Here is a 26789-nt window from a genome sequence, read left to right as displayed (position 1 = left end):
AACTGGGTCCCCGGTCACCGTCTTCAAGGTCACGCGGGGATCAACACAAATAAAGCTGCCTGGTGGAGGCGTGGGAACAGCTTGCTCTCGGACCCCTCAATCAATGCCTCTGGCTGCTGAACATGGGAGAACCCTGCCCCTCATCAGACCACCCGGATGGCGAAAAGCGAGGCCTGGGGGGCGGGGGGCAGGTACCCCGTTCCCACAGCGCGTGTCAGAGTCCGGGGAGGAGCCAGCGAGCAGGCTCCCGGCTCCCGCCCGGACACAGCCTCTCCCCGCGGCCCCTCCGTCTCAGAGGCAGCCCCTCCGCCCCCAGCGGGGCCGGGCGCCGCGAACGGGAGGGAGGACGCGCCGCCTGGCCGAGCCCTGCGCTCCTAGGTCCAGCGCAGGCAACCGCGCGAACCCGGAAATCGTCCCGGAGGCCCCGCCCCTCGCCCTCTGACCCGAGCCGGGGGCGTGGCCTCGCCTGCGCCTCCGCCTCCAGCGCGCGCCACCGGCTCAGTCCCAGTGCGCGTGCGCGCGCCCCTGACCCGGGGGGCCCTGTGCGCGCGCCCCTGACGCGGGGACCCCCTGCGCGCGCGCCGAGGACGCCCGGGTCTCCGCGCTTCCGGGCGGGGAGGGGCCGCGGGGCTGAGCGCGCCCTCCCGGCTCGCCGCCCCGGCTCCGCTGGCGGAACCCGAGCGCGCGGCGGGCGCGGGGCCGTGACGCACACCTGTCGGCCGCCGGCCCGCGGACAAGGAGGGTGCGCGGCGCCCCGCGCTTCGCCACCTTCTTACTTCGCGACGCAGTAAGCTCTTCCCCCGCTTCCCCGCGGCTCCTTTGGCCGAGCCGGAGGTCGGTGGGTCGGCCGCCGGCCACGCGCGGCTGTGAAACCCGCGGGCCTTTCGCTGGGGCGTCCCCTTCGCCACCCCCGCCTGCTGCAGCCGCTGGGGAGCAGGCGGGCAGAGCTGGCAGGGACTCCCCTCGCACCCTCGCTGCAAATAAATGGCTTGTCCGTGCCCTGCCCCTGGGCATAGGTCTGTCTGCTGGCGGACCTGCAGCTGGCAGCCTGGCCCCTGCGAGGCTAGTCCTGCCGCCCACCCCCCCACCCCGTGCTTTTCCCCTGGGGTCTGCTTCATCTTTGCATTAGCCCTCGGGTTTCAACCAGCGTTTCCAATGCACAAGGACTAGTTTTCCAGAAGTAAACCTGCCCAGAGCTCTGAAAATCGGCTCACTCAAATTGGAAAGTTTTGCCTGAAATGAGAACTTACGGGAACATTATAAGCCTCGGTTCCTTGCTCCCCTCTCCACCCCCGTTATCCCCACCCCCGGAAAGGGGCGGATGAGGGAGCGCTGGTGCAGCGTGGGCGTGTTCAGGCCATGCTCTGCCCCTGCAGCAGTGAACGGCTGGTTGAATGTTGGAGCGTGTAAGGCCCAGTGTGTACGTTTCAGGAGCACCGGAGGTAAAACTGCTCCGTGTTTGGCCTGAACAGAACTCACGTTCCTGGCAGCTTTTTTTGTAACTTTCTTTGAGGCACAGGACTGCTCATTAGTAACCGCTCCAGGCAAACACGCAAGTCATTTGTATCCAAACGCTGGAGTTTACTCAGTTACTCTGTTTAAAAAAATTGTTTTTCATCAATGATGTGTGAGAGAATAGAGGAACATGGATAGGTTGTTCCACTTATTTATGCATTCATTGGTGGGTGCTTACACGTGCCCTGATGGGACCAAACCCACAACCTCGGTGTATCTTGGTTTTGCAGGATTATGTTCTAACCAATGGACCACCCAGCCAGGGCTGCTAAGTTCCTATCGGGTGGTTTTAGGCCATTGAGAAGGGAAACGGTTAAGGGCAAGGAAAGAAGCCGAGAGGCACGTTGGTCACCTGGGGCCCGGCCATCTCACTCTGTGGATGGCATTGTCATCCTGGTTGGCAGACTGCACCTGGGGTGTGTCTGACCCTCCCCCGGCCAGAGCAGGGAGTCTGGTTTTGCTTCTTGCTGCTCCCCGTTGGAAGCCAGGAGGCTCTTGGGGAGAGTTCTCACTACTGTTGCCTCCCATCGAATTTCTGGGGGTTTTGGCGATGATCCCCATTTTACAGCTGGAGAAAAGGCCCTCGGCAGTAAAGCAAAAGCCAAACTCATTAGTCCACAGAGCCAAACATCAACAGTACAACGATTGGAATTTCTTTTGAGAGCCACATTTTTTAAACTTAAACTTCTTCTAACGCCACTTCTTCAAAATATGCTCACCCAGGCCGTGGTATTTTGTGGAAGAGCCACACTCAAAGGGTCAAAGAGCCGCAGGTGGCTCGTGAGCCGCAGTTTGCCGACCACTGGCCTAGGGCTAGGGAGTTAGAGGGTTACTCTCCTGTGCTCTCTAGGCCCAGGTTTAAACCCTCTCTGGGGCTGGGGGGGACTTTTAACCATCTCAGCATCATTTCCCGTTGCTTTCCCATCTGTGTGGTAGGAAGGTCGGGAAGCTGTCGATGAGCTAGCTTAGTTGTTCCTTGGCATTTTCTGCCTAGAGGTTAATTGTCTGGTAGCCGTTCCAGGAAGCTAGCGAGAAGAGTCCCTGGACTCCTGACGCTGCTGGTTTCACAATAAGGCCCTTCGAGGGTGGTGCTGTCGGTTGCGTAACGGTGTGGCTAACGTTTCTCGGGTGCTTGCTGTACACCAAGCTTCTCCACACGGAGCGTCTTGTTTGTTTTGTTCTGATCGGCGTGCTGTCCCCTCCGAGGGGAAGCGCGGGAGGCCAAGCCACGTGCCAGGTCACACAGCTGCTGTGCGGCCGAGCCGGGACTGGAACCCCGAGTTCTCACACTTCAGAAACTGGAGGCACCTTCCTGGTTTTAACAGAGAAACAAGGCTTTCCTGACGTCAGGGGGAAGGAGGAGGGTGAGTCACGGCCAGGCAGAGGGGCCGAGGCTGGTCACAGCGCCCGGTGCTCGGGCTGTTTGACCGCACGCTGTAGAGCTGCCTCCCTGTGTGGGTGGCGGATGCTGGAGAAATGCCATATAATTCACTCGTGTCCTGGCTGTGAGAGGAGCAGGATCCGTGTCCACCCTAATACAATGTGTACGTGTCGCCGTTTGGGGCTGGAGTCACCCATTTTTACAGGTGTGGGGGGGAGGTAGGGCTGGAGCCAGGCTGCCTGGATTTAGATCCTGTCACCTCTGACCTGCCTGACCTTCTAAGTTACTTCACCTCTCCCCGCCCTGACTTCCTCTCTCCGCATTCTAGAAACAGGGACAGTCAGTACTTCTCAGGCTGTGGTGTGATACATGTCCAGCTCTCAGCCTAGCATCGGACATATGATTAAATACTCTATAAAGATCTCTTTTATTATTCATAGTATTGGCACACGTAGTAAGTTGCTGCTAATGTGTGCCGCGCCACGGTGCTGGATGTCACCGCTGGAGCCTTGTTCCCGAGTGCCATCGCTCGCGCAGAGAGCTCACACACAGGCGGCCGTGGTCTCCTGCCAGTGGGTTTACCTGTTCATTCAGCAGATGTTCATGGCTCACCCGCAGAGTGCCAGGCCCCTGTTTTGGATACAGGAGACATGCATTGATCCGCCACGGAAACCTCTGTCCCCACCAGCACGTATGTTCTTGTGGGGGGAGGGGTGACAGACAAGCCTCCTATTAATAAAAGGCTAATATGTAAATTGACCGAACAGTGGAACAGCCGGTTGCTTGACACTCACTAACCACCAGAGGGCAGACGCTCAACGCAGGAGCTGCTCCCGGTGGTCAGTGCGCTCCCACAGAGGGAATGCCGCTCAGCCAGAAGCCCTGAGCCAGGCTCACGGCTGGCGAGCACAGTGGTGAGGCCGGGAGCCTCTCCCGCCTCTGCAGCAGCGCTAAGGATGTCCGACTGCCGGCTTAGGCCTGCTCCCCATTGTCAGTCGGACATCCCCCGAGGGCTCCCAGACTGAGAGGGCTCAGGCCAGGCTGAGGGGAACCCTCCCTCCCCCCCACAGTGCACGAATTTTGTGCACCAGGCCTCTAGTAACAATCACACATTAAATAGCGACATGTACCACGGAGAAGAATGAAACGGGTTGACTTGGGGACGAGAGGTTTCCGGTTTTACAGAGTCGGCCAAGAAAGCCTCACTGAGGTGACATTTCAGCAGGGAATCAAAGTTGCTGAGGGGTGAACCAAGTGGATATCTTCGGAAGAAGCAGGTGAGGCCGAGGGACCAGCAGGGACAGAGACTCGGGGGCAGGAGTGGCTGGAGCCTCAAGGGGGCAGGGGAGCCGGGGAAGAGATCAAAGAGCTAACAGCTAGGAGGCCAGAGCATTAGACCCTGCAGGCCGCGGAACAGAGAACACGGTGACCTGACCCGTCTGTAAAAGATCTCCCTGCCTGCTGCGTTCCGGGGAAGAGGGAAGCGGGAGGCCAATTAGCAGGGCTCTGAGCAGCCCAGACAGGTGCCGGGGGCGGCCAGGCCAGCGTGGCGCTGGGAGGTGAGAGAGGTGGGCGTTTTTACAGAACTGTCGGATTTGCTGACTCCGTCGATGACCCGAAGTTTGCCGGCCTGAGCACGGGAAGGCTAGAGGAGCCTCTTACTGAGAACGGGGACATGTGCATAGGGAGCAGGCTGGGAGCTAAGCTCATTGGATTTTCAGCGTGGGAAGTTTTGTAGACAACGGCTAATGGTGTCAGAGTAGCAGTTGGTTATCTGAGCATGCAGGCTAGGGGGAGAAAGTCCAGCCTGGAAACAGCCTTGGCAGAGCAGGCCGGGCATGCTGGTAAATGTGTAACAACCCCCCGGGCAGGGGGGCTGGCTGGTGGGGAGCTGGTGTGTGGTGTTGGCCAATGTCTGTTGTGTAAACACTGCTGGCCGGCCAGGCTCAGGAACTTGCTACAGAATATTTTCCCTTACAGATGAAACAGTGGAACTAATGTCAAGAGCACAGATAATAGTAAAATGCAGTCTCACCTGTGTTTTTAATATAATTGATTTAGTTCTAAGTTTGTATCATCCCGTTATTAGCAATGCCTGTGCTTAACAAGTGGCTTGAAAAATTCCTGGAAGCTTAGCATTGAATCTTGTGTGGAGGTACAAGGGGGCTCCGTCCAGCACAGCGTTTGGGTCATGGGGACCCCAGACTGGTACCTAAAGAGGTGATGGGAATCAGGACTCTCCGAGAGGAGGAAAAATGGCCCGAGTTTACCGTGTGTGTGTGTGTGTGTGTGTGTGTGTGTGTGTGTGTGTTGGGGGGGGGGTGTGTGTGTGTGTGGCACAGACGGTCCCCCAAGCAGGAAAGAGTGAGGGAAAATTGAGTTGGCACTCACAGAAGGGACTGGGCACGGCCCTTTGTACTTCAGTTGAAAAGGATCTTTAGTTTCACTTGTTTTCCTTTTAAAGATTCCAAAGTCCTGGGCTGTGGTTTGAGAAAACCTTCCTTCTTCCTGCCTGGCACACAGAAAGTGGGCGCCCAGGCTGTGGGTACCGGCAGAGGTGTGGATGCCAGGCTGTGCTGGGGAGGGCAGGCCAGCAGCGGCCTCTGACCTTTTCCTCCTGCTCCTCTCCCGCCCTCGGCTGCTGGGCCCAGGGACCAGAGCCGCTTCCTCCCGGGCTTTACAGACACGCCGAGCGCAGCACGGGCCACCCGGTCTGTGCGGGCCCGGGCAGGCACGGCGTGCGGTGCCCCACAGCGCCTCTTTTGCTTGGGCAAAAGCAAGGACTGGAACCCCCCCGATTCTGACCCAAACCCTCTGGCCGGCCAGTGCCCACACGTTGTGATGTTAGCAGAGCTGTGCTGTGAAAGGTGAGTCCCCAGCATGCCTGTAGACCCCTCAGTCTGGAGCTGGGGTGCCTGGACCCTGGGCAGGTGCCCGGTCAGCCCCAAAGCCCCGATGAGCCGCCAGAGGACCTTCTGTTACCTCCCCACCCCTCCAGGAGGCCTCGGGCCTGCCCCGTGCTGTGCAGTGTGTTTCTGGCGAGTGTCTTGAATAATAATTGTTGTAAATGAACTTGCATTTTCTGTGCATGTAACTTACAGCTTCATAGAGTTTTGTCTTAATTTCTGAATGACACTCATTGCTTCATATTTTATTATTATTATGTTTTTATTGCTTCATATTTTAGTTCTGCATTTCCACCTGCTACTTTGGCCTCGGGCTGTGTTTCTCTGTTAATATTATAGATGGCCATCTTCTTTCCGTGGAGAGTGTAGGAGTTGAGGACCGGAGAGTGTGGTGGCCCTGGAGCTCAGACCTCATGTCCTGGATGGGACGCGGGGGCCTAGCCTGGGTAGAAGTCTCATTCAAGGTGGTGTGATCGTTTAGCAGCCGGACCTGGGCAAGAATCACCACGTGTTCCAACTCAGTCCGCTGTCCCGTCCGTCCTGCCCTGTGGCTTCTCCACCTTTTCACTGAGGGTTTTCTTGTTTATTAATGATAAAGAGAAGGGATTCAGAGCAGGGTCAGCGGTCAGAACGCCCCCTCCATGCTCTCGCGTGAGCTTCAGGATGTAGCTTTAGATTTCCTCCACAGCCCGGCCCTCTCAGGGCAGGCGAGGAGGCAGGAGGAGGAGCTTCAGCGGAACCTCCCCAAGCAGAGCTGTGAGCAGAGCGGGCTCCGGCCACAGGCTTGCGGGGGCCGCCCCGGGGGGGGGCCCTGTTTGTCATTGAGGAGACGTGGACCCTCACTGTTGAGGGGACTTACTGTGTGCCAAGCCAGGGTCGTGTGGCTGAGCCCGAGGTGGCTTTGAGCCAGTCCTCTGATTGAAATGCCACGCTCTGTCTACACAGACGGAGGCTCAGGCTGTGTGGCCCCTCAGCTGCCGCACCTCCAGTTTCCTCAGCTGTCAGACGGCCTCCGCGCTGAGCCGCCTCCACAGGCGCCTGGGGGAGGTCAGGCACTTAGCCCTCCGCGCACACTGCCTGCTCGGGCACCTCGGGCGTTAGCGTCGGGCTCGGGGGGTCGCCCGCCGTGGATGCCGAGGTGCCCATCGCGTGGTGAAGGGAGCAGGAGGCAGGTGTGTGTGTTTGGACCTGTCGGGGGGTCGCCTGCCGTGGATGCCGAGGTGCCCATCGCGTGGTGAAGGGAGCAGGAGGCAGGTGTGTGTGTTTGGACCTGCGGCCCCTCTGCTGAGACTGCCGCTCTAGACTCAGTGCTCCGTGTCCCCGAGTCTGGCTCTCCGGCCCCTCCCTGGGCCCTCTGCACCAGAATCTGCATTTTAAAAAAATCCTCAGGAGACCCAGATGCATATTAAAGTTTGAGAAACACTGTTAAGGTTAAGCAAACATGGCAATAAGCAAATCCAAACACACACACACACACACACTCACACACACTCTCACACACCGCCCACACTGGTTCAGGGAGGAGCTGTTCCCGGGCGTTTAGCAACCACAGAGTAAGCAGACTTGCTGCAATCACGGGTAGCTCTGATCTGTGCTTGTTTCACGGAGTTCTGGGACATACGCTGAGGTAAGGGGGCAAACTGGAAACCGGCTGGTCAGGGGAGGCTGCAGCAAGGGCTCTGAGTCAGAGCCGGGTTACAGAGGGACTGGGAGGCGGGCGGGCAGGCCCGGGCCATCCATCGCAACTCTCTGCAGCCTTCTGGGACCTGCCGGCGGTTCTGGTCCGTGGCTCCCTCACCTGCCCACCCAGGCTCCGGAGGTTCTTGAGCTCCTTCCCCCGAGTGTACGGGCACATCCAGAACCCTGGCCGCTGCTCGAATCAGGAGCCCTGAGACGCAGCCTGCCAGCTGGCGGCTGCAGGCTTCACCTTCCTCCTGCTCTGACCTTGCAGCTCTCCCTCCCTCCCCACAGGGCATTGCCACTTAGGAAGGAAATGCTGAAGGGCCAGGGCCAGGAACTGGAGAGCAGGAGGAGAAAGTGGAGGGGCCTGTGGCTCCTCTGCATTGGGGGGGGGGGGGGGGGGGGGAGTGTGCAGGTGAAGGAGAGGGGAGCCCCCGGTCCTCCACTTAAAGCTGCAATCGGGAAATGTCGGTGTCCTGCGCATGCTGGTGCCGACACTGTGGTTGGATCTCCTCTTGGTTTGGCTGCTAACGGTGCCGTCTCGGGGATGGGTCCCCAGAGATGAGGACGAGGCACAGGGCACGTGGAGGAGGGGGTCAGATGCCCGAGTCAGGGGGCAGATCCCGGGCCTCGATCCAGGGGCGATGCAGCCTGCAGAAGGTCGGCTGGCCGGGGCTGCAGGGCTTCTGTCACTTCCTGTGATTTCTTTAAGCCTCAGTTTCCCTCTCTGTAGACCAGATTACAGACTTGTGGTGGAGGATTCCCTTCATTTTTTTATCTGCCTGCCATCATAGGTGTTAATCAGTCATTCTAGTTCCAAATAAATAAATAAATAAATATTTACATGGTATTGATTTCAGAGAGGAAGGGCGAGGGGGAGAGAAGAGAAAAGTCAATGATGAGAGAGAATCATTGGCCAGCTACCTCCCACAGGGCCCGCACCAGGGATCGAGTCCACAGCCTGGGCATGTGCCCTAATTGGGAATCGAACCGTGACCTTCTGGTTCATAGGTCGATGCTCAACCACTGAGCCACACGGCTGGGCCCAGTCCCTTCCTCATTAGCACACCCAGGCTGGACCCATTCCCCCACCTGTTCCTGAGACCCAGCTGCTGGCCCGACTCCTTCCTTCCTTCCTCACCCCCGCCTCTCCCTCGGAGCGAGGCCCCGGTGGAAATGGAAGGATGGGGAGCCTGGGAGTAAAATTGAGCCCGATGAGCTTCACAACCTCGGTTCGAACAGAGGCCAGAGAAGTCGACTCCCTGGTGTGTTTGTGGCAGGTGCGAGGCCTCACGCCCTTCATACGTGTCAGCTGCTCCAACCAGCCAATGGTAGGCCCGCCCGGGGAGGCTGCAGCGTGCCGCTGCTGTGCAGTTAGCTCAGAGCCAGCGGCTGGTGCCTGCCGGCTCCCCCACCTCTCACCTGGGGACCCTCAGTGCCTCGGCTCTCCTACCTGCAGGAGGGCCACGAGGTGGGACCCACCACTGCGTCTCAGGCTCCCGTCCGCATTCCGTGAGACCTAATGCTCATGCGCATCACGGTCATGCTTGGAACGTGTTAGCATTCAGTGTTTGCTGCTCTTACTAATATACCACGATAATTATACAGCCCTGTCCCCGCACAATATAAACATTACCTCACTGTAATCTTGTAACAGCCCTATGATGTGGGAACCGCTAATACCCCATTGCAAGCGAGGAACCGAGGAACAGAGGTCATGATATTGTCCAAGGTGAGGGCTTGCGCTGAGATTTGAACTCAATCCTTTGGTTCCGGTCTGTGCTTTTATCCCCCGGTGTATTCGCTGTGTGCTGGAGCCAGTGCACTGGGAGAAGCCAGGGGAGAGGTGAGAGGAGTGGCATCTCTCACAGCTGCAGCCACCAGCTAAGGCCCTGCCACCTTCCCGAGCTGAGACTGGCCGTGGCCATGAGGTGGACAGCTCCAATCCCATGGCGGCCCTGAGGCCTCCCTCACGGCTGTGCCACCTTCCCGTGTTCCTGGAGCAAAACGTCCCGCCTCTGCCCGGAGCTGCCCCCTTCCCGGCAGAGTCCTGTTGACAGAGCACACTGCCGACCCGCCGGCTTCCTGGCACTAACACAAGCTGCCAGGAGGATTGGGGGGGGGGGGGGGGGCGGCGGCGAGCGCTGGGACTAGCGGTTTCCTGAGAAACACGTGGCTGTGTCTTGCCAGGCAGGAAATGTTCGATAGCCTGGAATCGCGTTCGCCTGCATCACGCCACCTGGGCGAGTCTGATCCTTCCTTGTTCTGTGTCTCTCCCAGGCGCCCGGGCTTCTGGAGGATGCTCCTGGTGGCCGTGTGCATGGCCCTTCTGGGCTGCCTGCGGGCCCAGGGCCTCCAGGGCCACGTCTCCGTGGTCCTGCTGGGGGCCACGGGGGACCTGGCCAAGAAGTACCTGTGGCAGGGGCTGTTCCAGCTGTACCTGGAGGAGGCGGGGAAGGGCCACAATTTCAGCTTCCACGGGGCTGCTCTGACGGCCCCCGAGCAGGGCCAGGAGGTCATGGCCAAGATCCTGGAGGCCCTCTCCTGCCCCAAGGATGTGACGCCCGATCGCTGTACCGAGCTCAAGGGCCAGTTCCAGCGGCTGAGCCAGTACCACCAGCTGAAGACCACGGAGGACTACGCGGCCCTGAACAAGGACATTGAGGCGCTGGTGCAGCGCGAGGGCCTCTGGGAGGCGGGCCGCATCTTCTACTTCTCCGTGCCGCCCTTCGCCTACGTGGACATCGCCCGCAGCATCAACGGCAGCTGCCGCCCCGGCCCCGGTGCCTGGCTGCGCGTCGTCCTGGAGAAGCCCTTCGGCCACAACCACCAGTCAGCCCAGCAGCTAGCCACGGACCTCGGCAGCTTCTTCCACGAGGAGGAGATGTACCGGGTGGACCACTACCTGGGCAAGCAGGTGAGCCTGCCAGGCTGGAGCGAGCGGGGGCCACGACCCTGACTGTGGGGCTGGCCTGAAGCTGTGGGAGACATGGCTCCGTGGTCGTTTTGAAGCCGGGCAGGAGGTGAGAGGGCGAAGGGCAGAAGGTGAGCCGGTCTGTGTGGCCCTTGTCCTCGTGCCCTGTCCTGTTTCCCAGCAGGGGCCGGGCTCTGATCTCTCAGCGGTGCCCCGTGCCCCCTCCGGAGGTGGCCCCGAGACACTGGGGTCTGAGCCCGGCTTCCGGCTGGCTGTGCTGTAGGAATTAGAATTGATACCTCATTCCACCCCCAGTGGCCTGGTTTTCAGTATTTTTTCTTCCTGGGTTCCGATCTTAGAACAGAATAGGGACCCAAGGCCCCTGCTTCTCAGTTGGGCCTGTGGCAGAGCGTGGGGCTGACCCGAGGGACGCACCTCAGCTGTCTGCACCCTCGGAGCCCCGTTAGGACACCCCCCTCCCCACCTGGAAACGCCAGCAGAGAGTGCGCCTGCGTGCCCGGTGCTGACCGGCGGCGGGCCCCGGCCTCAGGCGTGGCTCTCCGTCCGGCCCCATGAGTGTCAGCGTTCCCAGAGTGGCCCTCAGCCAGGCCTGTCCCGGGGAGATGTCACTTGCTTGTGAGAAAATGAAAAAAATAACACTGAATGTCAAGCCGAAGCTTTCCTTATTCCGTTTTTGGTGTTACAGTATCTCTCTGATATTTAAAGTTGATGGTAAGAGGCAAAAGATCATCTTAACTATTTCCTTTCCTGACAAACTAAAAGGCTGGCGGTCACCTGAAGTGGGAGGCGGGAAGCCTGACGGCCAGGGCCATCGCCCTGACGGCCTCTCGGAGTCGGGAAGAGAGGGTGGGGCCCTCCTGGGAGCCAGGCCTCCTCCTCGGTCCCGAGGAGACCCCGCAGCACCCCGTCTGCTTCCCCGCCAGGCCGTGGCCCAGATCCTGCCTTTCCGAGACCAGAACCGCAAGGCCCTGGACGGCCTGTGGAGCCGGCACCACGTGGAGCGGGTGGAGATCGTCCTGAAGGAGACGGTGGACGCCGAAGGTGCGTGGAGGGTCCGCTCCCGCCGCCTCGTCCTCCCGCCGGGTGTCCGCGGGGCGCTGGCTGACCCCTGCCTGCCAGTGCCTCGCAGAGGGTGCTGTCGCTGGTGTGTGGACCGCTAGCCCCCAGGGCCCTGCAGGCAGACCGGAGTGGCCAGCGCTGCCCTCAGAGCGTGGGGTCTCCTCAGGTCAGTGTGGCTCTGATGCTGAGCGGTTGGCCAGCAGTAAGTGCCAGAAGGTACCCCGAGTTCTCTGGGGGTGCGGGGGACAGTCGGGTCGCGTGAGGCTTCCTCAGACTTTTGTACTCGTCCAGTCCAAGTGGCCACCTCTGCCTGGTGCCTGCCGGCTCCCCCACCTCTCACCTGGGGACCCTCAGTGCCTCGGCTCTCCTACCTGCAGGAGGGCGACGAGGTGGGACCCACTGGTCTTCTCAGGCTCCCATCCGCATTCCGTGAGACCTAATGCTCATGCGCATCACGTTCATGCTTGGAACATGTTAGCATTCAGTGTTTGCTGCTCTTACTAATATTCCGCAATAATTATACAGCCCTGTCCCCGGCACAACATAAGCATTAACTCACTGTAATCTTATAACAGCCCTATGATGTAGGAACCGCTAATACCCCATTGCAGGTGAGGAACCGAGGCCCGCCCTGCCCCGCACGGTGTGCCTGGGCGGAGCGGGACCGGACCCTCGGCCTGGGTGGGGGACGAGGAGGTCTGCCCTTGTTCTCTGCCTTCTCCTCTTTTTTCTTCTCTCCCCTGGTTGCTCTCTCCAGTTTGCTCTCCCTCCTCTTTGGATGTGTATGCAGAGCTAGATCTGGTGACACGGGGAGCAGTGAGATGCAGCCTCTGTCCCCCAGTACCTCACACATTCATCGGGGGGAGAATATATTGGGACAGACTCCAAACTGGATGAGGCAGGCAGGGGTGCGTGGGCAGGGGCATCGGTCAGCCCTTGGGAGCCAGGCCCGAAGGGCACTGCCGTCCTTCAGAGGAGCCGGTTCCTCCATCCCGGACCCCCATCAGAAGAGAGGTCCCCACGCAGTGAGCTCCCCGGGGTCTCAGGATCACCCCAGCCCTGCCGGATCCCCCTGTGTCCTTAGCGAGGGCTCAGGCCGGGGCTCCCTCCCGGGCCTGTGTGTCTGATGTCCTGGCGGCAGGAGGGCGGGGCCTCCGCTTGCTCTGTCTGCAGAGGGTGCCCGCAGGCCCTGTGCCGGGGGCGGGGGGCGGGAGGGCGGGCCGAGGGCCGCAGGATGAGGAGCCGGCCGCACCTGCTGCGGGACCAGCACTGCCCTGCTCTGCCTGGAATGGCCTGCTCGCCGCAGGGCTGGGGTGCAGGGCTCCCCTCCTCCACGCTGTCTGGCAGCTGCTGCAGTGCCTGCGCCAGGCTGGGGAAGAGCCGGCTGTCTGGAGGACCCAGTGGGCGCCATGGCCTCTCATTTCGGGGCCCCGTTGTCATTTGTGGGTTTCTTTGCAGGATCCCCATGGAGCCAGGGCCTAGACAAAGGGCAACATTCTAAAGGAAGTGAGTTCTCTGTCTCTGTGTCTCTTGCTGTCTCTCTGTCTCTCCTCTGTGTGTGTGTGTCTCTGTCTTTCTCTGTCTCTCTCTCCCTCCGACCCCACTGGGACTTAGGACACGCATTCTTCACATCCAGGAGGTGGCCTGTGCAGCTCTGGTGCCCCGAGCACTGAGCCTCGCTATCCCCTCTGGGTCCTGCTTTGGAGCCCGGACCCTGCAGCCCCCCCACCATGGCCAGGAAGCCCCGTGTGCAGCATGTCAGGGCCTCGGCTCACCTCTGGGTTGGGTAGGAAACAGGCAGGGCAGTCTTTTCCCTGCTGCTGGGGGGCACCGCCCGCTGCAGTGGGACTGAGCATGGCCAGCAGGCAGCTCTGAGCCGGTGCCTGCTCTGACCATTGAGCCAGAGGGAAAGTGGGCCTTCTCCCTCTAGCACCCCAGCACTCAGCCCCTGGCTTTCTCCTCCTGCAGGTGCTCAGCCCGCTGAGTCCTGTGAGGGAGGCAGGGCGGGTCCCTGGTGGCGGCCTGGACTACCACCCGAGCGCTGGCAGGGGCGGGGTTTGAGCCGTTCTGGCCTGAGCAGCTGCCCCCGGCCCGGGAGAGGGATTTGTGAGCTGCAAGGCCATTAGGATGTCCCCACCCCACTCACTCCCATCCACGGGGACGGGGCTGGCTGCCCCAGCTCCCTCCCTCCACGGCTGCGGTGGCTTTTTTCTTCTTCCTTTTCTGCCTCAGCTTCTGGCCCAGAGGAGTTTGCTGCAGCGTCAAGGCCGCTGCGCAGACAGCAGGGCGGGGGGGGGGGGGGGGGGGGGGGGGAGGGAGAGGGGGAGAGACGCTGAGAGAGACAGACGGGAGGAGGGAGGAAGACGCAGGCCTCCCTCCGCTGCAGTGCAGCTCCCTCTTCTCATCCCGGTGCCCTCCTGAGGGGTCCCCATCCAGTGAGCCCCTGAGAGTCTCGGGAGCCTGGGACCAGGTCCCCTGACACCGCCCTGTGGGCCACACGAGCAGTGACCTCGGTGGGCCACTTTGCTTCTGTGGAGATGACGCCTGCGGGTCCCAGTCCGGGCTTCTGGGAAAGGCTCTGCGGAAGGAGGGCTGGGCCGCTGACCGACTGAGGCCCGGCTAGGGAGGGTCCCTGTCCTGACCCTGCGGACAGAGCGTGATGCGTTCCACTTCTGAGGGCGGAGTGGCCGCTCAGGCAGCCGGGTCCTCCCAGAACCAGCTGGTGTGCCAGAGGGGCCGGAGCGCACTCAGCAGTGCATCCCCCTCCCTCCCGCCCCCTCTCCCGCCCCGTCTGCAGAGCGGCCAGGGCGAGCCGGGCAGTGCCAGGCAGTGCCAGGCTCCCTGACCAGTGGGCGCTCACTCCTGGGCCCGCCCCCTTTTTGTTTTTAGTGATCCCAGAAGGCACTGGTGCGGATCTCAGCTGCTTTTAGTTTCTTGTGTTTATAAAGACCTGTTTGTACCAGGAAATTGGGATCTCCCATAACCTGGAGGCAACAGGACCGGTCTCCGGCCCCAGCAGTCTCTGTACATAGCTACGGTGACCCGGGGTCTGTCTCTCTGTCTCTCCCCGTCTGCCTCTCTGCCTCTCTCAGAGTGTCTTGGGGGTTAAATCTGATGGTGTATGTACATGGGAATACTTTACAACCGGAAATGCTGTTCTCTATATATGTTGCAAGGATAGGAAGTGGGCATGGCCTCAGGCCCTGGGTTCCACCTGACTTATTTATTTTTATTTTTAAAATATATTTTTATTGATTTCAGAGAGGGGCAGGGAGCAAGAGTGAGAGAAACATTAATAATAAGAGAGAATCACTGTTTGGCTGCCTCCTGCATTCCCCCTACTGGGGATCTAGCCCGAAACCCAGGCATATGCCCTGATTGGGAATCAAACTGTGACCTCCTGGTTCATAGGGTGGTGCTCAACCACTGAGCAGCACCAGCTGGGCTAATATATACCTTTTAGTAGCTCTATATTTCTGTTCAATTCTGTTTATGCCACAGAGTACGGATTGTTCTATTTTTAGGCATTTTGGTTGTTTCAGTTTTTGCTAATTTAAATAGTCCTTTGTGAGCTTTCAAAAAAATGTTAAGATATAATTCACATGCCACAAAATTTACCCTTTTAGCCCTAGCTGATTTGGCTCAGTGGATAGAGCATCAGACTACGAACTGAAGGGTCCCAGGTTCGATTTCGGTCAAGGGCACATGCCTGGGTTGCGGGCTCCATCCCCAGTTGGGAGCGTGCAGGAAGCAGCTGATCTGTGATTCTCTCTCATCATTGATGTTTCTCTCTCTCTCTCTCTCTCTCTCTCTCTCTCTCTCTCTCTCTTCTTCTTCTTCTTCTTCTTCTCTGAAATAATAAAAATATATTTTTATAAAATTTACCCTTTTAAAATGTACAGTTCACTAGTTCTTAATATATTCACAAAGTTGTGCAACCATAACTTTGTGAATATATTCTAGAACACTTATGAGTATTACGTTTATTTTCCCTCTAAGTTAAGGTGATCAGACATCCTGCTTTTGGCGGGACGGTCCCGATGTTTAACAATTTGTCCCGTGTCCCGCGGCGTTTTTAAAAAGTCCCGATTTTTAACGACTCAGGACAAATTGTTAAACATCGGGACTGTCCCGCCAAAAGTGGGACATCAGGTCACCTTACTCTAAGTACACTCCCGAAGTGGAATGAGTAGGCCAAAGGAGAAAGTCTCCTTTGCTATTCCATCTCCCCAGACTTCTCCTGCCTCCCATGGGATGCCAACCTTTGAGGTTTCGAGGGGCAACGCAGCGGGGGGCAAAGCGGTGGGTCTGTCCAGCGTGTGACAGAGCCCTGGACTCGGGCAGGATGGAAGCCAAGTGTATCGGGCCTTCCTTCCATCGTCCCTCCCACTGTGCTGGTCCATCCTGTTCACATCGATGGACTTGAACCCTCAGCTTTCAACCCAGGAAAGAGTGCTAGGGTCAATATAGATCATTTTCAGAAAAACAAAAAACAAAAAACAATAGAGTCCACAAAAGCTGGTGGCAGCTAGAACAGCCCAGCTTGTTGGCATCTCCAGGAGGCCTCGCCCTCCCTTCCCTGGGCCTGTGCTTAGCTGCAGTCCTCCCCCTGAGAGGCACAGATTCGGGTCACTGCACTTGAACTCTGAGAAGACAGCCAGCCAGGGGAGGATCGGAGTCTGCAATCTGTGGGCGGCGCCGGACGCGGCACCCCCAGGCGCCTGAAATGAGGAGGAGAGGAAGCACTCTTTTACACAGCGGGCAGGACGCCTCGAAGTGCGTGCTCCCCGCGGATCGGGAGGGATAAAAATAGGAGAGGGCCACTGAGGGATTTGCTCAGCTAATGAATAGTAAGCAGATAACAGGGCTTTTAAGGACTCTGCTGTGTTCTCGCCATCAAAAATTCCTCTGTTTGCAAAGCTTTATTCTCTTTATACTCTTAAGTCCGCTGCGATTCATTGATTCTGAGACATGTTTTCCCCATCTCTGAAGTTGGATTTCCCACTGGCGAAATGGCAGTTGAATTGGCACTCCTTTTCTTCGAGGTTGTAAAAAAAATGATTCTTTCACCATCGATGGCAGTTTTGATTTGACGAAATCCAGCATATCCTTCCCATCATTGCCTCCCCAGGCCCATCTCAGACACCTTTTAAGATTTCTACCTTTTAGGATTTCTTTTTAGAGGAAGGGAGAGGGGGAGAGAGAGAGAGAAACATTAATGATGAGAGAGAATCATTGATCGGTTGCCTCCTGCACGCTCCACACCCAGGATTGAGTTCGCAACCGGGGCATGTGCCCTGACCCGGAATCGAACCATGACCTCCTGGGTTTGTAGGTGGATGCTGAACCGCTGAGCCACACTAGCCGGGCACTTTTTAGGTTTTTTTCACTGGAGGCCACACCACCTCTTCCGACTCAGCAGCGTTAGGACTAAAACCATCCTTGCATTTTTCTCATGAAATATAACTACTCTAACTCTTAATTCCCATGTGGTGACTGCTGTCCGAGTTGCCTGGCCGGGCCCCTCTCATGCCGCCCCTGAGCAGTGCCAACACCAGCCGGTGTTCATGGTGCTGCCTGTGTGCCAGGCACGGTTCCAGGCCTGCGTGTGTGCGGGCTCATTAGCCTCCAGCAGCCCCGCTGGGAGCACGTGTGAGACAGCCACTCCCCGGGCCACAGGCTAAGGCATGGCCGGACGGGGACCCCACTCCAGGTCCCGACCCTGAGCTGCCTCTCGTCACTGCTGCTCCCCGCACCCCGCCCTGCTTACTGTCATTCGGCCGCCCCTGACAGGTCACCGGCAGGCCCTGGCCGGCTGGTCTCCCCACAGCGCCTCTCATGTCTCCACTTTGTAAAGCAGTTCTATGGAGAGGTGATTATGTGTCACAGTTCACCCCTTCGAGGTGTGCAGTACAGTGCCTCCCATATGTTCACGGAGTGGGGCGGCCATCCCCACGACCCACTTCAGAGCATTCTCGTCACCCCCAGGAGCGCCTGCCTCTAACTCCCTCCTCTCCCCCAGCCCCCCGCAGCCCCTGACCTTTCTGTCTCTATGGATTTGCCTGTTCTGAACGTTTCACATCAATGGACTGATTGATACGATCTGTGGCCTTTTGTGTTTGGCTTATTTCCCTTAGCGTGATGTGTTCAAGGTTCGCCCATGTTGTAGCATTTGCCAGAGCGACCTTTTTCACTGCTGCCTAATACTCCGTCCTGTGGGCAGGCTACATGTTAGTCCTGCGTTCGTCAGCAAGTGGACATGCAGGACGCTGCTCTTCGGTGGCTGCCGGGAGCAATGTGGCCATGAGCACCCATGTACAGGTTTTTGTGTGGACGTACGCTTTCCTTTCTCTTGTGTATACGTGACAGTAGGATTGCTGGGTCACATGGTGGCTCTTTAACTACCGTATTTTTCGGACCATAAGATGCACCGGACCATAAGACGCACCAGTTTTTAGAGAAGGGAAATGAAGAAAAAAAGATTCTGAAACAAATAGTGTCCTAAAATATTTTATGTGCATTAAAACCCAACATCACAGTCATAAACACATGTAATCAACCCTGTAAAGTAAACAGCAGCATTTAGAACCATTTTAGAGCCGGGCAAGCACACAGAGACCACACAGAGCCGGGCAAGTAAAAAAACTTTTTTTTTACAGTATATGTGTAGGCTATATTTGGACCATAAGACGCAGGGACTTTTTCCCCCCACTTCTGGGAGGGAAAAAGTGCGTCTTATGGTCCGAAAAATACGGTAGTTGCGGTCAAGAACTTACAAGCTCCTCAGACTCCTCAGTCTAGTTTCCAAGGCCCTTCCCTTCCATCCTGGATGCCTGCTGTTCCCAGCCACAGCCGCTGCTTCTGCGGGGCCAGGCGCTGCCGCTGAACAGTGTGCTGGAGCCTCTGCCCTCTGGCCAGTGCTGTCCACCCAACTGGGATGTGGCCAGGGACAGTCAGCCCAACATGCATGCCTTTGAGTCACGCAGCATGTTAAGCAATCTGAACTATGTGTGCACATTGGAAAACCATGAGATTACGCTCCTTGGCCCAAATGCTATGTTCTCCAAAACAATGAGAAGGCTTGGTCACCCCGAGCCCACACTCCATGAGGCACCACCTGCTGGCAGCAGAGGCATTTAACTGTCCCAGGGGACGTAAGTGCTGCCCCATCCCCCTCACACCCGCACTGGCCCCCAGGCACGGGGTCCCCGACCTTTGACCTATCCCTTTCTCTGGATCCCTGTTCAGTTTGCTCCTCCGACCATGGTGCTCCGTCCTGAAGTTCCTGGTGCTTGGGCCACCAAGCGTCACTCTGAGTGCCGTGTCCTATGGTCGTTTCAGTGGGGTGGAGGAAGTAGAAAGGGAGGTATTTGGTGGCAAGAACTGCAGGTGCTGGGGCCAACTGCCTGGTTCAAACCTTAACCAGCTGTGTGACCTTGGGCAAGTTACCTGACTTCTCTGGGCCCAGGGGTCACAGCAGGACGTCCTTAGATATCAGTATGCGAGGAGTGAGCGGTCTGATACCCATACGTTGTTATTGTCACAGCTTTTTCCTGGTGTTTTCTCAGCAATGTTGTAAGAGCACTGTGGGGCGGGCTCGGCCATTGTCTTTTTGGGACTCTGAGCATGCGGCTGGACAGGGCTGGACGGTCTGCTGTCCCCGGGTTTCTGGCCAGGGATGCCGAACTCCCGGTGAGCAGAGTCAGCGCGCCCCCACGGGGACACGGTGCCTTCCTGCAGGCGGCCGCGGCCTCCCCTCGCCCACAGCACTGGTCCCCGCGTTGGCGTGGCCTGTGTTCAGGGCGGGTTGTTCCCTTGCCTGGTCCTGCTCATGTCCAGCTGCTGGAGCCGCGCTGGGAGCCGGGCAGGCAGGGGGCTCGGGACCTCACTCAGGCCCTGGTGGCCGCTGAGGGCAGTGTGCTGGCCACGCCGCCTGAACAAGGAGCCCTCCTGCTGTTTGTGTGAACTAGATATTGACTCGATAAAAAGGAATGCGTACAAAATGCACATAAGATCCGCAGGACTGTGGCACAGCAAATACCACGTCCCCCCACCCGACTTTGAAACGGCTCTCTTGTCTCCGGGTCCCCCCCAAACTGCCTCCCGCCCCGCCTGTGGACCCGCCCTGGCTCTGCCTGCTGCTGCCGTGGCTGCCTGACCCTGACTTGGCTGTGGCATTTGAAGGGCGCGGTGCTGAGTGTGGGCTGGAGGTGGCTGTTTGTCCCTTCATCCTGCACTCAGGACAGTCTCTGAGGTCTGGCTTCTAATAACTGACTCCTTCCCTGTTTCTGGCACGGAGAGCATCCCCAAGTTCCTGGAGCAGGTTTCCTGTCGAGGTTCTGTTTCTCTGGTCATTCTCCATCCTGTGTTCAGTATTAATTTTGGGGGAAGCATTCATGTTTTTTTCCATCAACATGTTTTTTGCAGTCGTTCCGTGGTGACGCGTGTCTAAGCGTTTTCTCCGCCGTTCAGTGTCCGTGGCTGCAGGCTGCGCTCTCGGGCACCAGGGCAGCCGCACTGAGCAGAGCCCAGCTCCTGCTCCCATGGGGCTCCGGGTGTCGCCGGGCAGCGACGGGCGGGCACTGAGTCGGGCAGGAGTGGGCAGGAGGCAGGGCCCACAGGGGTGCCAGAGGTCAGGGACATCTCCCAAAGCTGACGGCGGCCGCGTGGCGCTGCGGGGGTGAGAACTAGCCTCATCGTGGACAGGGCATGCCAAGCCCCACCCACCATCGCCCTCCTGTCGGGATGCGAGGCTTCCTCTGTGTGTCCTCGGCTGGGACAGGGGCCCTGCCATGTGCTGGAACCTCGCTCTCAGACAGTGGAGCATCTGCACTTGACTCTGACAGTCACAGCTCACGCCGAGCTCCGGAGGAGAGTGTGTGTGTGTGTGTGTGTGTGTGTGTGTGTGTGTGAGAGAGAGAGAGAGAGAGAGAGAGAACCGCCCCATCGCTGCTGTCCTCACCAAGTCCTCTCTTGCCCCGGGGGAGCAGGGACAGGTGTGGTGGCTGCCGCGCCGCAGGACCGTGGTGTGAGTAGAAGGCCCGGGAGCCTCTGCACTGGGCCGGGCCACAGCGGGCTCGGGCTGTGCTGCGGCCGTGCCCAGTCTGTGTTCCTCCCTCACCTCGTCCACCGCCAGACGCACTCGGTAACGGGTGCGTCTCCACATGCGTGTTCAGCCAAAACTCACCTGAAACAGAACTCGCGTTTCCCTCCATCTGGCTGCTCCTCGCCGTCTCCCCACTTCGGTGATGGCTCCACCACTCTCCTTCACTTAGGCCTTGATTCTAGGAGTCACTTTGGCTCCTCCTCCTTGCTCAGCAGCTCAGTCATCCCTCCCTCTAGCCCCTGTGCTCCCACTAAAGCCTTGTCCCTGGGTTCCTTGTTTCTACAGCTCTTTTCCCCTCACCTCTACAGCTCTTCTCCCCTCACCTCTACTGCTCTCTTCCCCCCAGCCGGCGTGGTCTAGGCCGAAGGCGCCTCTGAGCTTGTCCCTTCCTGCTTGAAATCCACCAGGCGCTCCCCCTGAGCTCAGAAGCAAGTCCCCCCCTCACCTGGGCTCCGGGCCCCTGTCCCTCCCTCTGGCCATGAGCCAGCCAGGCTCCATCTGCCTCAGGCTTCGCTCTGGAATTGCTCTCCTTGCCGCTGCAGGGCTGACGCGTCTCAGGGGCCTTCCCTGCCTCTGTCACATCTCTCGTTTCTCTATTGACTTACTTTGCCCTCCCTCCACCTCCTTCCCCGGAAGCCGAAGACAAGGACCTGTGCGTGTCCTTGGCGCCTGCGTGTTGCTGGCACCTTGGTGCACTCGGTAACGGGTGGCAGTTGTCAGCCCCGCTGATCGGCGGGAGGCAGACACAGGCACTCAGAGGTCACACCAGTAAGCGGCCCTCGGACCGCAGAGCCAGGCCCTCTCCATGAAACTGGGGGGCCGGGGCCGGGGCACGTGCAGCCTGGCCGTGGCTGGGGCCAGAGCCTTCCCACCACTTCCTGGAGAAGCCCAGAGTGTGACGCCGTCTCTTAAACGGCTCCAGGGGTTTCCGCATAACCCCTGTTTGTGGGCTCTGCGGACCGGGCGTGGGTGCGGACAGGCGCCGGGCTGGGGTCTCGGTGCACCTCGGGACGTGGGCGTGCTGCCACCTTCACGGCTCCGGTCCTCCCCCTCAGGTCGCACCAGCTTCTACGAGGAGTACGGCGTCATCCGGGACGTGCTGCAGAACCACCTGACGGAGATCCTCACGCTGGTGGCCATGGAGCTGCCCTTCGACGTGGGCAGCTCGGAGGCCGTGCTGCGGCACAAGCTGCAGGTGTTCCAGGCGCTGCGGGGCCTCCGGAGGGGCAGTGCCGTGCTGGGCCAGTACCAGGCCTACAGCGAGCAGGTGCGCCGCGAGCTGCACAAGCCGGCCGGCTTCCTCAGCCTCACGCCGACCTTCGCAGGTGGGCCCCGGGCCGGGCACGGGCACCCCCACCCCCCAGTGAGGCTGTGAGCCTGTCCGGCCACTGCCCAAAGCACCCCCCCCCCCCAGAGCATCCTCTGGGCAGTCCCCGAGGCTCAGAGCCTTCTGGGAGGGGTGCCCCTCAGACGGCAGATCATACCCCCACAGCACAGGAGCAGCACTGCTGAGTGCCAGGCACTCCATACACATCATCTCATGCAGTCCTCACGGCACCAAGAGGCAGTTGTGGTTATTATCCCGCTTAGAGCAGGAAGTGTGAGGTTCAGGGACGGTGGGAAACCTGCCGAGGCCCGCAGGCATGTAATGGGACCCGGGCCGGGAGCTGAGTCCGGGGGACCCTCAGCCTGGCCCTTAGTCCATGCCCCCCACCTGCCCAGCCCCCCAGCAGTCAGCCTCCCCCATCCTGGGATTCAGAGGCTCTGGGTCCGACCTCAGCCCAGCTCTCCTTCCTCGGGGTCGGTGAGTTTAGAAGAGACGATGTCTGCGATGGTCCCGTGGCTGCTTTTCTTGCTCCTTTTTCTTCTTTTTTAGTTGACCCTCACCTGAGCATATTTTTTTCATTGATTTCTAGAGAGAGGGGAAGGGAGGGGGAGGGACAGAGAGAAATGTTGATGTGAGAGAGACATGATTGGTTGCCTCCCGTACAAGCCCTGACCAGGGCCAAGGATCGAGCCTGTAACTGAGGTATATGCCTTTATTTATTTATTATTTATTTTCAAAATATATTTTATTGACTTTTTACAGAGAGGAAGAGAGAGGGATAGAGAGTTAGAAACATCGATGAGAGAGAATCATCCATCAGCTGCCTCTTGCACACCCCCCACTGGGGATGTGCCCGCAGTGAGGTATATGCCTTTAACCAGAACTGAACCCGGGACCCTTCAGTCCGAGGTTGACAATCTATCTATCCACTGGCTAGGGCTGCTTTTCTTTCTTTTTTTTTAAAAAAATATATATTTGTATTGATTTCCAAGAGGGAGAGGGAGAGAGAGATAGAAACGTCAATGATGAAGGGTAATCATCGATCGGCTGCTTCCTGCATGCCCCACACTGGGGATTGAGCCCATAACCCGGGCCTGTGCCCTTGACCGGGAATTGAACTGTTAACCTCCTGGATCATAGGTTGATGCTCAACCACGGAGCCACACTGGCCCGGAGAGGCTGCTTTTTGAGCACCGCCGGAGGGAAAGTCATGGGAGGGGTGCAGGGGGGTGGGCCTAGCTAGGCCGTGGGTGCCAGAGCGGGGCGGAGGCAGGAAGGGGAGGCGAGCGGGCGGAAGCCGTGTCCGCGCTGGAGGGTCACCGCCCTGTCCTCGTCCCGCAGGCGTCCTGGTTCACGTGGACAACCTTCGCTGGGAGGGCGTCCCCTTCCTGCTGATGTCGGGCAAAGCCCTGGACGAGCGGGCGGGCTACGTGCGGGTGCTGCTCCGGAACCGGGCGTGCTGCGTGCAGAGCGAGGCGCACTGGGCCGCCGAGCGGAGCGCCTGCCTGCCGCGCCAGGTGGTCTTCCACATCGGGCACGGCGCGCTGGGCGGCCCCGCCCTGCTGGTGAGCCGCAACCTGCTCCGGCCCGCGCTGCCCCGCGGCTGGGAGGAGGCGGCCGGCCCGCCCGGGCTCCGCCTCTTCGGCCGCCCCCTGTCCGACTTCCACGTCTACCGCCCCGCGCGCGAGCAGGACGCCTACTCCGTCCTCATCTCACGCATCTTCCACGGCCGCAAGGACTCCTTCATCACCACCGAGAGCCTGCTGGCCTCCTGGGCCTTCTGGACGCCCCTGCTGGACGGCCTGGCCCGCGAGGCCCCCCGCCTCTACCCCGGCGGGGCGGACAACGGCCACCTGCTCGACTTCGAGTTCAGCGGCGGCCAGCTGTCCTTCTCGGTGCAGCAGGCGGAGCAGCTGGTGCCGGGGCCCGGCCCCGCTCCCGCGCCCAGCAACTTCCAGGTTCTCAAGGCCACGTACCGAGACGGCCCGCTGGTCACCGCCTGGGCCGAGGAGCTGATCGCCAAGCTGGCCGGCGACGTGGAGGCGGCCGCCGTGAGGGCCGTGCGGCGCTCCGGCCAGTTCCACCTGGCGCTGTCGGGCGGCTCCAGCCCCGTGGCCCTGTTCCAGCAGCTGGCCACAGGCCACTACGCCTTCCCCTGGGCCCGCACGCACCTGTGGCTGGTGGACGAGCGCTGTGTGCCGCTCTGGGACCCCGAGTCCAACTTCCAGGGGCTGCAGACGCACCTGCTGCAGCATGTGCGGGTGCCGCACTACAACGTGCACCCCATGCCCGTGCACCGGCACCGGCGGCTCTGCGCCGAGGAGGACCGGGGCGCCCAGGCCTACGCCGAGGACATCGCCGCCCTGGTCGCCAACAGCAGCTTCGACCTGGTGCTGCTGGGCATGGGCGCCGACGGGCACACCGCCTCCCTCTTCCCGCAGTCGCCCGCCGGCCTGGAGGGCGAGCCGCTGGTGGTGCTGACCGAGAGCCCCTCGGGGCCGCGCCGCCGCATGAGCCTCAGCCTGCCGCTCATCAACCGCGCCCGGAGGGTGGCCGTGCTGGTCATGGGCCGGCTGAAGCGCGAGATCACCCTGCTGGTGAGCCGCGTCGGCCACGAGCCCAGGAAGTGGCCCATCTCGGGCGTGCAGCCCGCGTCGGGCCAGCTGGTGTGGTACATGGACTACGAGGCGTTTCTGGGGTGACGGGGCCTCGCCCTCCGCTCACTCCCGGGCAGCCTCTCCCCGTCCTCCCCCGTCCCGAGTCCTGCCACCTGCCCGGGCGCCTGGCTCTCTGGACCCGGGTGCCCCAGGGTCAGCCCCGGGAGAGGCCCCGTCCCAACCCCTGATGGTCCCTGTCCCGATGTGTCAGACCCAGAGACGAGGAGGAGAGGGAGGCTCGTGAGAAGCTTCAGATCCAGGTTAGGGAGAGGCGTCCCCCTAACGGGGAGACTGACTGGGGCTTCCATGTCAGCATCAGCCCGCCTCGTGGCCAGGCTGGGCGCGGGTGCTCCAGCTTCAGCAGGGAGCCTGGCCCAGCGGTGCAGGGGCCGTGCCGGGCAGGTGCTGGGATTGCCTGGAGACCCAGGCTTCCCAGTCCTGCAGCCTCTTTCCTTCCTGCTTCCCTTTCCTCCCGGAGCCTCTGCCGTTCGGCTGCCGTCCTGCCCCCGTGGGCTGCCTCCTGCTCCGTGTGTCCTTCCTTCCTCCTCCTCCCGACTTGGGGGCGTCCATCCCTCCTTGGTATGTTGGCTGTCCCCAGACTTCCTGTTTAGACAGGAAGTTGATGACAAGAACACAGCCACAAATGCTGGGTGCTATCACCGTGCCAAAACCCTGTGACTTGTTCGGGGCCCTTCCTCAGCAATGACCTTCTCTGCATGGGGGGGCCGCGCCCTGCCCGCTGGGCACACGCTGGGCACAGCCTCAGCCATCCCAGGGATCCCTCCCGAGGGCTCTTTCCCTCTCAGGACCTCCCGGCAGGTGCTGCTCGCAGGGTCCTCCCTGGCTTACCAGGAAAGATCTCGTCGATCTCTGATGGGGACAGCTCTCTGGGGGAGAGATGTGACATCAGGCGATGCATCGTCCAGACGCTCTGATCGGACCAGACAGGAGCCAGGCCTTTTGCTGGGGCGGCCGCGGCTCCAGCAGCCGGGGCTCAGCACCCTCCTCACACTGCCTCTCTGGCACCCGCCCGTGGCCTCCTGCCTGCCCGCCCCTCCTGCCGTTCCCTGCACCGCTGCATTGTGGGAGGCTCGGGAGCAAGGCCAGCTTCTCCATAGGAATGGGTGAGGTGCTCCCCTCTCGAGAAGCGGGGCCCTCGGGGCCTGTTCTCCCGAGACCCCCCGGGGTGTCTGAAACGCTTTTAAAAATCACCAGTGATGGGACAGAGTATTTCAGCTCTCCACCTGGGCATGCCCCACTGTGCTGTCAGGAATAAGATGCTTCATGTGACTGTGCCCCGCCCATAGCCTCACCGAGACAGACACGCCATCAGATGGGCTGTCCTTGATGAGGAGGGCCCCCCGAAATCCATTTCTCTGCTTTTGACTGCTCAGACTTTCCTCACAGCTACGATTTAAAGGACTGTGGCTTCCGTGTGGGGTGGGAGCCTGGGAGCTGGTCCCTGTCCAGGGGCTCCCGTTAAAATCTTGCTTCTGCTGGCAGGCTGCCGCCAACCTCGGCAGCACAGAATCAGTGCCGGGTGGGGAGTCAGCATCTTGGCCTTTTGGCTCTAGAGATGCTGGTGGACACAGGTGGTTGCAGGTCGGTGGCCACATGGGGGCGCTCAGGCACCATCCCTGCCGTGTTTTGCAGTCTGACCCCCATGAATTCCCCGTGTCCCAGGAATTCCCCGAGTCCTGCTCCCGTTTTTTGCACTCTGCCTCCCTGGGCCCCCAGCTCCCCTCCCCCCCCCCCCCCCCAGCTGCTCCTTGGAAACGTGTTCCTCTGGGGTTGCAACACCAGAGAGGATGGGACCTCCCGTGCCCGCCTCAGTCTGGGATAAAGGGTGAGCCGTCACCACTTCTGAATAACCGTGAGTCACTGCAGCCTGAGCCGAGCGTGTCCTGTTCTTAGAGGGCTGCCTGCCCCGAATGTCTGGGGGAGTTTGCACACGGGGTTGGGTTGGGGCAAAAATGCCAAAGGTTTCCTTTCACAATCCGCTGCTGTCTTAAAAGTCCCCCCGGGGGCCCTGTCAGCACTCACTCTCCCCACCCTTCCCCTCCCTCTTCCCCTTCCCCTTCCCCTCCCCGCCCTGAGCAGGGAAGCTCAGCTGGTGGTTTCCAAAGGTTTGGGCCCGTGGCCCACAGCCAGAGCCCCGTCTCTAGCTCAGCGTGGTCAGGAGCATGTGCCTCTTTTCTGTCTCGTTGAGAAAATGCTGCTCAT

General features: G+C 59.9%; 1 protein-coding gene across 3 annotated transcripts; it reads left to right on the top strand.

The window, feature by feature from the left end:
* The first annotated feature begins 549 nt into the window (after positions 1-549).
* Positions 550-26299, top strand: H6PD (hexose-6-phosphate dehydrogenase/glucose 1-dehydrogenase). 3 transcript variants are annotated; one of them, XM_084875763.1, is made up of 5 exons: positions 550-787; positions 9763-10399; positions 11341-11458; positions 21638-21907; positions 23251-26299. In XM_084875763.1, exons 2-5 carry the CDS (start codon positions 9782-9784, stop codon positions 24609-24611), a joined length of 2367 nt encoding a protein of 788 aa, XP_084731889.1. In that variant the 5' UTR covers positions 550-787; positions 9763-9781; the 3' UTR covers positions 24612-26299. The 3 variants fall into 3 exon arrangements, with proteins under 3 accessions (XP_084731889.1, XP_084731890.1, XP_084731891.1); XM_084875764.1 differs by lacking the exon at positions 550-787 and adding an exon at positions 5723-5763; XM_084875765.1 differs by lacking the exon at positions 550-787 and adding an exon at positions 7352-7429.
* The last annotated feature ends 490 nt before the right edge of the window (positions 26300-26789 follow it).

The sequence above is a fragment of the Pipistrellus hanaki genome, assembly GCF_964339955.1.
Source record: "Pipistrellus hanaki genome assembly, chromosome: 2".
NCBI classification, from domain to species: domain Eukaryota; kingdom Metazoa; phylum Chordata; class Mammalia; order Chiroptera; family Vespertilionidae; genus Pipistrellus; species Pipistrellus hanaki.
The sequence above is the reverse complement of the archived record's forward strand: the minus strand, read 5'-3'. Positions and strand labels throughout refer to the sequence as shown.